The 12029-nt window shown below is 38.4% G+C and overlaps 1 protein-coding gene across 3 annotated transcripts in view; it reads right to left on the bottom strand.

The window, feature by feature from the left end:
- atp8a1 (ATPase phospholipid transporting 8A1) overlaps positions 1 to 12029 on the bottom strand; it is a 102249-nt gene that overhangs the window by 72326 nt on the left and 17894 nt on the right. For all 3 annotated transcript variants that reach the window (XM_057349636.1, XM_057349637.1, XM_057349635.1), the window contains exons 2-5: positions 11009 to 11123; positions 4705 to 4804; positions 2736 to 2834; positions 69 to 114 (exon numbers count right to left, since the gene is read on the bottom strand). In XM_057349636.1, the coding sequence (XP_057205619.1) occupies positions 69 to 114; positions 2736 to 2834; positions 4705 to 4804; positions 11009 to 11123 (360 nt within the window). The remainder of the gene's footprint in view (positions 1 to 68; positions 115 to 2735; positions 2835 to 4704; positions 4805 to 11008; positions 11124 to 12029) is intronic.

Below are 12029 nucleotides of genomic sequence, written 5' to 3'. Positions count from 1 at the left end.
TGAGATCATGGGTGACCACCAAAAAAAATCTGTGAGGTTACAGCATGAAGTTGTGGAAGATGTCTTACCTTGCGTCTGTTTCTTGTTGACGACATTGTCTGCTTTGTGACGTTTCTAAGGAAAACAACAAATGACACAGACAGAATGAAAAGAACAATAATGAGCTCGATCTATAAGAGCTCTACATTTGTGCTTCCAGCGTCCTCCTCCCATTACATCTTCCTGGATAATTCAGCAAAAATGTTCATCCAGGGTGCTTCGGTTTGTCCAGGAACGACTGGTTTATGCGCCGTAGGCTTTAGCTACATGAGACAGAGATTTAGGGTGAGTAAATGATGACAGAATTTCATTTTGGGTGAATGATTGCTTTAAATTTCATTTGTGGTCCCAACAGTATTATGTTCTTAGAATTTAAAGATCTCCTAATCATTACAGGCCACTATTAAATGGACCCTCTCTCACTCATCTATTTTCTCTTTTCCTCTCTCTCCTGCCTCCCCCATCTCTCCCAGTTTTGTCCTCAAAGTATTAAATATGACAAACGCCCCCCTTCGTATTACCGCAGAGCTTACTGAACGGCATCACGTGACCTCTTTTCTGATTCTGCAAGAGCAGAGAAAGTAATACTAGTCTACAATCCATTCATCATCCACGCCGGCTCTGGTGCCGCATTGGGAAACTTTCTCATTCTCGTTTCTTATCCCTCGCTTTTCCTTCCTTCTGTGGAGACTGAGCTTTGTGTTAAGGTGATGATTTGATTATGCATCTAATCTTAAACCCTGGGGCAAGGTTACTGCCTGCTTATCTGTAGTGAAAAAGAAAGCAAACAGAATACTTCATAATAAAGATGCCCTCATGGAAAAGGTGAAACAGCTGTTTGGTTTTGGTGATAAGTGGTCACATTAGTGAAGTACAGTGGGGCAGGCAGATGATAAGCGGAGAGCACCAATGGGTCACCTCTTGTCTTTGAAACTGGGATTATGAGGAGTTATGGATTTATTAAGTGCTTCTAAAACAGTCAGAAAGAACCGAGAAAGAGTACCAAATCTAAACTGTATTCACAAAAAGTGTCATGTATATAGAAAGTACAAACTCGGAAAATGAAAAATTAAAGTGATAGTTCACCCAAAATGAAAATTCTGTCATCATTTACTCACCCTTCGTCATTTCAAACCCGTATGACTTCCTTTCTTCCGCAGAACACAAAAGAAGATATTTTGAAGAACGCTGTTAACCGGCACCCATTGACTTGCATTGGTTTTGTGATCATACAATAAAAGTGAATGGGTGCCGGCGCTGTTAGGTTTACGACTAAATATCTAAAAACAAAATATCTTCTTTTGTGTTCTGCAGAAGAAGTAAAGTCATACGGGTTAGAAATGACAATAGAATTTTTATCCCTTTAAAGCCCTTTCAGATTTGCATCACTTGTGAACGTTTGTGACACAAACGGTTTGAATACACCCAAATGTGTGGGACTTGAATGTTGTGGTTCACAGATCCTGGCTATGATCTATTCGTATGGTATTAGTGTGAAGAATTTTATCTTTAATGCGTTTAAAACAGCTATAATGTATATTTTTAGATCAACTTTAAATACAAAATAAGCCATCAAAATCCAACAATGCAAAACAAGCATTTACAGTTGAGATACCTTAAGAGACACTTTTAAAATTAGAGTTCCTTTTCTCTTAAAGGACTTTTTTTTCCTCATGTGACCCACACCTCTCAAAGCCAAACATGACACTTGTGGTGAATTTCCGTGACCTTGACTCCCAAACTAAGCCTTGAACTTTCAGACATCCACGACACATCACAGACCCCTATAAAGTGCTGCGCCGGGCGTTCTGACCACATCATCCAGCTGGATGTGATCAGATGGCCGTCCGGAGGGAGACGGGAGAGCAGGCTCTGATTTCAGGCTCACAGCACTATGGTGAATCAACTTGGGTTAGTGCTTTCGTCATTGTACTCACTCCTTCATGTAAATTTCTGTGTGAATATATTTACAAGCCAAATAAGCTGAAAGTTCTTTTTTCCTCCAGACCAGAAAAGCGTATTGACTGGAAAGTCTTTCGGCTAATGGAAGTGAGACGTATACTTGTATACGTGATCTCTAGAGAGTGAGTCCGAATTATCAGCAAGAGTAAAAAGAGGTAAACTTGAGCGCAGGCTAAAAACCCGACTCGGATAATGTAACAGCTGAGAAGGGCAGGAGAATAAAAGCTACAGCGAGCAGTTTTCTCTCATTACACACTCATTAAAACTCATCCTGACTGGAATATAAGATCAATTATTTAAAAAAGGAGAGGTGTGTTAAGGACAAATTTCATTTGTATTTCTTAATGCTTAGGTTAACTTAAAACAAAGAAATTAACACATTAACAAAACACTGATGCTGTTGTCTAACAGAGCTTCCAGATAAGGCTCAATGTCCATGCTTGTGGTCAGCATTTGCAGAGATAAAAAACTGCATTAGTTTGAGAAGGGCTTCATTGACATAGTACTAAAGGAGTGCTTACGCTCTTCAAATTGATCTTAATGGTTATATATGCCTGGAATACAATCGATTTTTGCCAGTCAATTTGACATTGATCCAGCTATAATCAGGTACAGACATACGTCAGACGCCTGCGTTACACATGCTCACAACATTATATGTGCCATAAGATGCACAGTATGTTGATATGTTTTTATCATGCCATTGCAACAATAAATAATTCAAACATTCTCACCAGGTCCTCTATGACCTCTTTCACTGCTGCCACCACCAGAATGAAAAGTAAGGGCACCAGTGTCGTCCATCGTCCTGTCGGCGAAACATCAGGGATTTGCTGTGGAATAAAAGGAAAAAACAACATGGTTGAAAGCATACAGAAGTACACAAAACAGGTACACAAATGTTCTTTTGCAACCGTGATAAACTGCTCTTGCTTTTTCTCATGAATCATAACAGTGCCATGGACAAGAGCAACTGGTGTGTGCATTTATCATTTTAACATCCACATTTCTGATCTGTAAAGCAATGTGAATTGTGAAAAGCACCATTTAAATAAAACTAAATACACCATTTACACAATGTACAATTTACCCACCAGCACCCAGCACCCTATACACAGTACTGTTTTAGTGACCATTCTTGCTTATCTTAGCAACAGGATTTCACATATTGACGCTGTCCTTCCGAAACCTCGTGTGTCCAAATTTGCAATTTTTCAGGAAATGTTCTTTTCCAATGATTTCCAATGATTAAACAATGTGCTGTCAAAGCTAGCAAGCACTTTTTAATACTTTTTTATTGGTTAGATATTTGCAAACCCCATGACAACCATAAAGGGTGACTGATAACAAAGATTTATAGCAAAAAATTAAATTCACGAAATATAAAGATACGTTGCAGAAGGACAGCAGCGATATAATACTATATAATACTTCAGTCGGGTAAGCATTACAGCCTTATATTTCTTACATAATTCACGCTACTAGCTAATTAAACTTCTTTTATTTCCCTCTTGATTTTTCACGTAGCTCACAGCGCTTACGTAATATAAAGAACCTGATCACGCTTATTACGTGTCACAAACAGATAAGCTGCGAGTGCTCTGACAGGTTCAGCGAAAGGCCAGCAATGCAGAGACATACAATAGGAAACACGAAACGGATTCCTTTTAACCTGATGCCTACACTTTCCCCATTACTTTACGTATCACTTAAACGGGTATATATGTTCTCAGCATGTGTGTGTGTGTATATGTATATGTATAGAAAGGACATAGATATACATATATATATATAGATATGGATATATTATTGTCCTGAAAATGCAAAAAAAAGGATGGTCCTAAATGTATTTTATGCTAATTTTTTTATTTTGATATGGGGTCAAATATGCACCGGACAGGCGATTTAACAAACTTCTTAAAGTATCCCCAGCAGTCAAGCAAAGTGAATGCCTCGCTGTGCTCATCCAAAACACTTTGTAAGTGTGATGGCAGTAAGCGGTTTTGATGAAACAGCATTCATAAAGATCAGATGGTTACCTTGGTCCCTGTGTTACCACAGTAATCCTGTCCCTGCTGTTTTTCCTTCCCTCAACAGCGAGCCTGTGCATTCAAGGTCACTGCATTGACAGCAGAGTAATGAAGACACAAAACCTGCACTTCAAAGCCACCTGACTTCCTCCACTTCCTTCTTCGTTTCCACAGTTTCTTTTCCTTCTTCATCTCTCCTTTCCCCAGCTCATTGATTCTGCTAGCTCAAAATAAAGGTGCTACTTTAACATGTACTGCACACCTGCAGTGTCTCACCAGATTTCATTGTCCCTTCTTTGTCTAAAAGAACAAGACTTTCATCTGGAGCCCTAAATGACTGCACCTTCAACTGGTTATTACACAGATGCTTATGCACTGACACCAAAATCTACTATAGCTTTAAAACAAGATATATTTACATACAGCAACCTGTAATCTCTCACAAAACATTAAGCAGATTGTATATATCTATTTAATTGATGGTTATGTTTGGCAACTTTGCTCGTATGTCACTATTTTCTAAAATACAATACAAGTCTTAAAGCTCTAAGCACAACGGGTCAGGGAATCCTCAGGCAGGTGCTTATCTGTGATCATGAGAGCTGACGGCTCTAATCTCTCCAGCCTGTCATCTGTTCTCCTGCCCCGAGGGTTGAAGAGACACTGGACTTACCTGCAGCAGAGCAATGAAGAGAAAGAAGGAGTTGGCCGCTCTTCTGAACTGAGAGTAGAGGAACCGAGGCAGGAACGTCAGCAGGTTGTACTTGGCGGTGCTGGATGAGAGAAAGAACCAGATTAAGAGAAGAAATCAGAAAGGGAACAAATAAGGAGACTGTTTTAGTTTACGATGTTGTATAGTCACAATAACCAATCATTTTCATGATGGTCAGGATTCTGTCTTACACAGGAAGTAAACAGTTAGCCAGACTCAGCAGTACGGCTGGGTGATTTGGCCTAAAATCTAAATTTCGATTAATTGAACATTTTCTCTCGATTACGATTATTGAACGATTATTTTGTTTTTGTTTATTTTTCTTTGTTTTTTTTGTTCGAGTAGATCACTGACAAGGTTTGTAGTGTAAATATGCCCAACTAAAGGTGGGGTATTTTTCTAATTAAACGTTTTTAGATAATCAAAGCAAATACAAAGTATTTATGGTTATTTATTGAACATTTCGAATAATAGACATCTTTGTGTTATTTTTTGGAAACATTTCCTCTGCCACTGAAGACAGGAGAACAAACGCAACACAAATCAGCAAATCATCTGTCTGCATATGTCGTGAGAAATCGGGTTTACTTTAGGACCCTGCCTGGAGACACCAGTCCTGCCGTCATAAGAGCTGTCACGTGAAAGAAACAGACGGAGTTTTTAATAGTTGAACGGCGCTTAAAACTCATCAGTCTGTCTAAAGAAATATGAAGTAAACGTGTTTCAGTATATCTGTATTACTCACAATACGCACATTTTTGGACAAAGTCTTGTGATAACTAAACGGGAGCAGACCTGGAAGAATGTCTCGTATCGACTGTAACGTTACCTGTCTTTCACGCATATTACATAAACACAGAATATTTGATTTCCATTTGATTGTGTGAGAACTATTTGCAGAGTTTTGGATCAGTGACTCATTTCAGAAATTAGTTATGTTAGCGGAGTGGAGACGGCTGATAACGCGCCCTGTTTATTTTCTTTATTTTACAAAATAACAACGCTTTGATGTTATTGTAAGCGTACACACGTTAAAGTAGACAACTTATAGTTTCTAATAATGTCTTACATATATGTGTTTGCCCAAAATAAATCTTAATATTTTAAGTCTCCTTTGCTCTGATAAGAAAAAAGTGAGGTATAGCGGCAGGCGTCGACATGGATATTAAAGGGAAAGTAATCGAAATAACCGACATTGATAAATTACGTCGGTTAGAGCTTCTTAATGTCGGTTTCGATTACTTTCCAATTAATCGCCCAGCCCTACTCAGCAGTCATATTTCATTTGTCGTCGCTGTTTGGTCTCACTTAGTCATTGTTAAATCATAAATAGGGATGATAATGGTACCCAGCACATTTAACCACCAGAAACAGCACAAATCATATATATCCTCTGCCCAGTCCAGCATCCCAGTGCCAGCTGCAGCCACAAACAAACAGTGAATGATGGAGAGAGGCAGTTAATGACCATAAAGAACAGCTAAGTTTGAGAAAGAGAAAGGGTTGTGCTCAGAGTTTGAGTGAGCTATGGTGCGAGCTTTACCATCTCGCAGTATCCAGACTGATTTATGCTCACATTAGGGCAGAGACAGAGAGGCCACTTTAGAACGAGATAAATGCCCCACTCTGAACTCTGACATCTGCCTCTTTATCCTCCCACTCACCAGAGCAGACCACTGAGAGACACTCATTTTAATGACATTATCATCACCCATGATATTTTACATGCTATCTTCACTCGTGACAATTCTCATTACATACTCAATTTTATTTAATGACATCCCTTTTCCACACAACTGAACTGATTTATCTGAACTTAAACTGGGTGACTTGTATGGACAAGTAAAAAAAAGCATTAAATGTTTCAGTTGGACAATTATTTGTATGAAACATCTTTATCTTTACCATAAGTAATGAGAGGTGTTGACTCTGAAGGGATGCAGCAGGAAGCTTTCACACACAACAGAAAATCTTGTGAATTTTAACTTTACAGAACAATAAACACTTGAAAGTGTCCTTATCTCTCATCCTGCTTAGAAACACACATAAATTAGCACTTTATTTTAACATTTACTGTCTAAATCTAGTCATGAGAGTAAAGCATGCTGGGAACTCAATCCGGTGTGTAGTTTCAGTTGAACAAAAAACCAATACAAGTGTGTTAGATCAAACTATGTTGCTCAAGTAAAATAAAAAACCTTTAAACACCTTTTGTGTTTAGTAACCTTTAGTCCTTTAGTTTCTACATCAAATTGGACTCAAAATATTTTTTCATGAAATGTTTTATAAAAGAATAACAATAGAAAGAAAAGCATATCAAATAAATATTTCTGGTACTGAATCCTGATTGGTCAATACAGAGATTCAAACAGGTATAACACAATACCTGTACATGTTATTCTAAGCATCCTTGGCATTTACAAGCTATGGACTGTTCTCTATATTCCAGAGTAAGGAGAAACATTTGTTTTGAATGATTGTGCAAATATTGATTCATTTATAAATTTAACAATCTCTTAAATTAAATAAGGTCAAATATGTTAAAATAAGTTAAGTAAATAAGTTAAAACGTGTCAATTTAGGACATCACTCTGATCTGGTATTAAACATTTAAGTGATTTCTTTTTCATTTAGATCGAGGTTGAACTAAAAGCACACAGGCATGGCGCACAACCTGAGAGACCATGAAACACTGTAACGTTGAAAGTGATCCCTCTTGCCTACAGTGTTTCACTGATAAGTCTTCACAGAGATCCTTATCAGAGCACAGCATATACTGCACACGTACCACAGCAATTAGCAGCACCGCATGAGATGGAAAGTTCTGTCAGGTGCCTGTCGCTCTCTCTTTTCTCCACTTTCTCCTGGTTAGTTTTTATCCTGAGATTGCTGATGCTTCGCCAGGTGGACGCAACATGCAATTAGCAGCTGCTCTGAGAGTTTTCGAAATTAAACTGGTGTGTTGCTGGGCAACGCATCTCATGGAGGATGCTGAGAGCAGAAGTGTAGGATCTCAGTCATTGCCCCTCTTCTTTTTTTCTCAGCACCATCTGTGCTCATACACATAATCTAACACACACTTCCCTTACTTGGCCTGAAGTTAGTGTCTTTGCACGTGCAAGTCAGATTTTGAACATCGGGGACAAATGACATTGGGTGGTATGATATTGGCTAGCAAAACCACCACAAAGATATAGCAGCAATGTGCTAATATCCACTCAGCTTTTTGTTTGCCAATTAAAAAGCTGAACAGAGACTAAAAGGGACAGTTCACCCAAAAATGAGAATTCTGTCGTCATTTACTCACCATATTGTCATTATTGTCTTTCTTCCGCAGAACACAAAAGAAGATATTTTGAAGAAAGTCGGTAAGCAAACAACGCTGGCACCCATTCACTTCTATTGTATGTACACAAAACCAATGCAAGTGAATGGGTGCCAGTTAAAAACATTCTTCAAAATATCTTCTTTTGTATTCTGTGAAAGAAAGAAAGTCACACAGGTTTAAAATGACATGAGGTTGAGTAAATGATGACAGAATTTTCATTTTTGGGTGAACTATCACTTTTAAAAGCAACATAAAAATAATACATTTATGCATTTGGGAGAAGGAGTTATCCAAAGTGGACACAAAGTGTATCTTCTGATTCTGTTGTTCCTGATTCTCATCACAACGTGCAAGCAGACACGCTCTCTCCCAACAGTGCTGGGAGCTGACCTGCGTCTTTCTCCTCATTTCCTCAACACGACCTCTGAAATCAGATCGGTCTGCTTCTAGACCTCAGCTGGCTTCTTATGCCCAAGCTTACTCAGCGCTGCTTATTTTCATTACGCTTTGAAACAAACATGAACCAGCACACATGTATAAAGCTTGAGGATGCTGTCTCATCAGATTGTCACTGGACTAACTAACATAACCACTCATCAAAATGCCACCTCGGAGTTCATCCACATGCAGTTAATAATTTTATGGACAGGAGGTCGTGGCCTTGTTGGTGTTGGCATTTTTGCGAAGGCATCAACACATTTGCTCATTGTGTCTTCCTAAGGCAATGTGGGATGGAGAACAACTATTTGTGTTTGTTTATGATAAATGAAACCAGTTGGGTGATACCGTCCTGTTGTTTTTCGTGAATAAGTCCTATTTGTTAGAAGTGTGCATCCGTGTTTGTAATACAGTTTATTCAGTTTTATACCTTAGAAGGTTGTGTTTGTTTAGGTAAAGTGTGTGTGTTTAAGTGAAATGCTATGTGATCGCTCTTCCCCACAGACTGGTTTTTGCTCTTCCTACTGGAATGCAATACGGTAGGTAGGTAGTCACCTGATCAGCGCTGATATACGATTTATTTTGACAGGATCATGATACAGAGATCATTTAAACACACAAGAAAACAATACCGTGACACTTTAAGCATGCATGCTGCTTTTTTAAACGAACACGGGCGTGATAACAGGTCACTAAGCCTTTTTCCTTTTGTGACTGTCTAGTGCAGGGCTAGTCAACTTGCGGCCCGTGGGCCAAATGCGGCCCGCCAATCATCTTTACCTGGCCCGCCTTAATATTTCAAATAAGTGGAGAGTTCAAAACGCTGCTACATTCAATACGAAAGTAATTTCTGTGGCTCACAACGATTGATGTCTTATAAAGCGTTTTGATCGCTCTGTCCAAGAAACTTGATGTTATTTGCAACGTTATAATCGGCAATCCACAGGCAGTCGGTTTGTGCACATGATAGGTCGTGTTCCTAAACGCGTCTTGTGCCCTTGAAAGTAACTGCATGAAGAGTACTACACTACGTGAACTGTTGTCTCAGATAAGGGAAAAACTATGTTGTTTTTATTTCTGCATTCATTATGTATGATTTAAACAGCTATATTTACGAAAAACATCTCCCTCCAGAACTTGCACTTCCAAAGATCTGCCCTTCTAAGTGCGTGTTGTACATGAATGCGATTGGAATTCACCCGAAGATGCGATAATAGCATTCAGTTTCTCAACTGATTCGCTTGACAAGACGCCAGTTTAATGTCAAGGGGCAGGGATTACTTTTGTGCTTCATGTATTAGCGTTTTTGACTTTTATTTATTTGACTTTCAATTAATTCAACAGAATATCTTCATAAATATCTTCTTGAAAAAACAATGCCACCCACATCTTGGAAGTACTGGGGGACTGTGCATCAGTAAATAAACAGCAATTACATTTTTGGGTAAATTAATGCATTAAAGAATATAAATTTCAATTAAATAGACAATATCCCTTTTAATTAAATATCATGAAAAGGCAAAAATACTGGATGTAATATTTGTGTGTATGTTTTAATATTTGACCTATAAGTAACGGCAACAAAAACAGTATAAAATGAACAAAATGCAATAAATAACAGAAATACAAAATAACAGAAGAAATGATGATATGGTAAACAAAAAAAACTGGCCCGCATCCTATTTATACTTTTGGAATCTGGCCCTCTAAGAAAAGTAGTTGAAGACCCCTGGTCTAGTGTCATAAAAATAAACATAAAAAAATGTATTAAAAAACAGGCAGGACTCCCCAGCCACTCATGCAGCAGGAATGGAAACATTAACCTGGACTGACAGAGGAGCTGACTGTTTAAAGCTACTGTTTAATCCATAGCATCTCCACCACAAAGGGAGAGACAGTGTGCAGTTCTCCACATCAGGCTAAAAACACAGAAAAACTGCTCAAATATAAAAGCAGGAGTATTCAGAGAACAGTATTAATAGAAAGTAGCTGCGGCACTCTTTCACTGACTGCAGTCGCTTATGTGATCACTAGATGGAACCATCAAATAGATTCTTTACACACTAAAGGTCTGCAGACATGATGGTGAGCTCACGTGGATAACGTCTCTCTCACTGCAGGCTGGGAGAAAATCACTTCTTACTAACAGCTCCTGTCTGTGGGATAGTGCATCTTAAACTAATCCGATTATGTTATTCACACCTGACTGTGAGGTGACATTTTACCAGTGTAAAAATGCAAAAACATCTGCTTCACAAAAACAGATCACTGGGATGTTTTGATACTGCATCAAATACACGGTGAAGATAAAGCAAAGGTGAGAATCCTGAGTGTGAAGCATCAGATGATTAGACTGCAGTATTTTCTCTCTCTCTCTCACTCTGCATGTTCTCCTCCCATCTACTGAAAGCTGGAACTTCGCTACTGTCTCAGCAAAAATTTGTCTTTTTGCCAGTTACACCGTACACACAATTGCACAAAGGATGTGGGTGAACTCACCTGACTCGATTACAGCAGAACTTGGTAAACTGGGGCTGATTGAGGAATATTAGCCGGGAGTCTTCCTGATCCGCTAGAGAGGTCTTCTCTGAAGCGTCTTCCGTCTTTTCATAACCTGAGTGAAGGAAAAAGAGAGAAAGAATAATGTTGAATACAAAACAGCCGTAAAAAGGTCAAAATAAACAAATCCAACTCAGGAGACAGCAGAGATTTTTCTTATAGCTTTGAAAATGTATTGTAAATGCTCCTGTTAGACAGCAATGCAGAATTTCCAAAACCATTAAATCAGCCATTGCTTGTATCATTAAAATGTAAGAAACAACCCTTGCTTTCATTATAAATGGTTTAATTAATAGTTAATTATTTGTGCCATTAAATCAATGTTGGTGTTCTGGACTGAGGTCTAAGTTGGCATACAGTATCATACCGAAAACTAACCATACACACACTTAAAATGTACATTCTCTGCTTTTTTGTAACAACTCATCTTGCACAAAACAGATATCTGTCCAATCACAGACTTCCAAAAATAAGAACGCCCCTTCTTATTTGGTACCCGTAACCAATTAGCAAGTATCATGGGTAATGATGTAACAATACCCCTACTTAAACGTCCTGTTTTAACAGAAATTACATCAAAATGGATCTTTCTTTAGCTCCTATAGGTCTGGCACATAAGAATTGCCCCATCAACTTTACAATAAAAAACTAACAACTAATGTATAAGCAGTGTTTCTCAAACGGCGGACCACTGTGGAGGCTCATCAAACTTTAGGCAGCACCAAGATGACTTAAAATAAGACAAAACAAGCATTAACACAACTTAAAATCTTTTTTATGTAGTTTAGAACGAATATACAGCTGGTATAGATTGTTAAGGGGCTGCTTCAAATATTATGGTGAACTGGATTCTAAACTCAACCCATGGTCCCTACAGCACTTAATTTAGATGTCCAGGTGGATTAAGTCATTCGTTTGGCTGGAGACAGCCAGTGGAAAAATAAATGTGTGATATTGCAGG

This window comes from Triplophysa rosa, linkage group LG13, assembly GCF_024868665.1.
Source record: "Triplophysa rosa linkage group LG13, Trosa_1v2, whole genome shotgun sequence".
In the NCBI taxonomy this organism is placed as follows: Eukaryota; Metazoa; Chordata; class Actinopteri; order Cypriniformes; family Nemacheilidae; genus Triplophysa; species Triplophysa rosa.
This window is presented reverse-complemented; position numbering and strand designations above follow the sequence as displayed.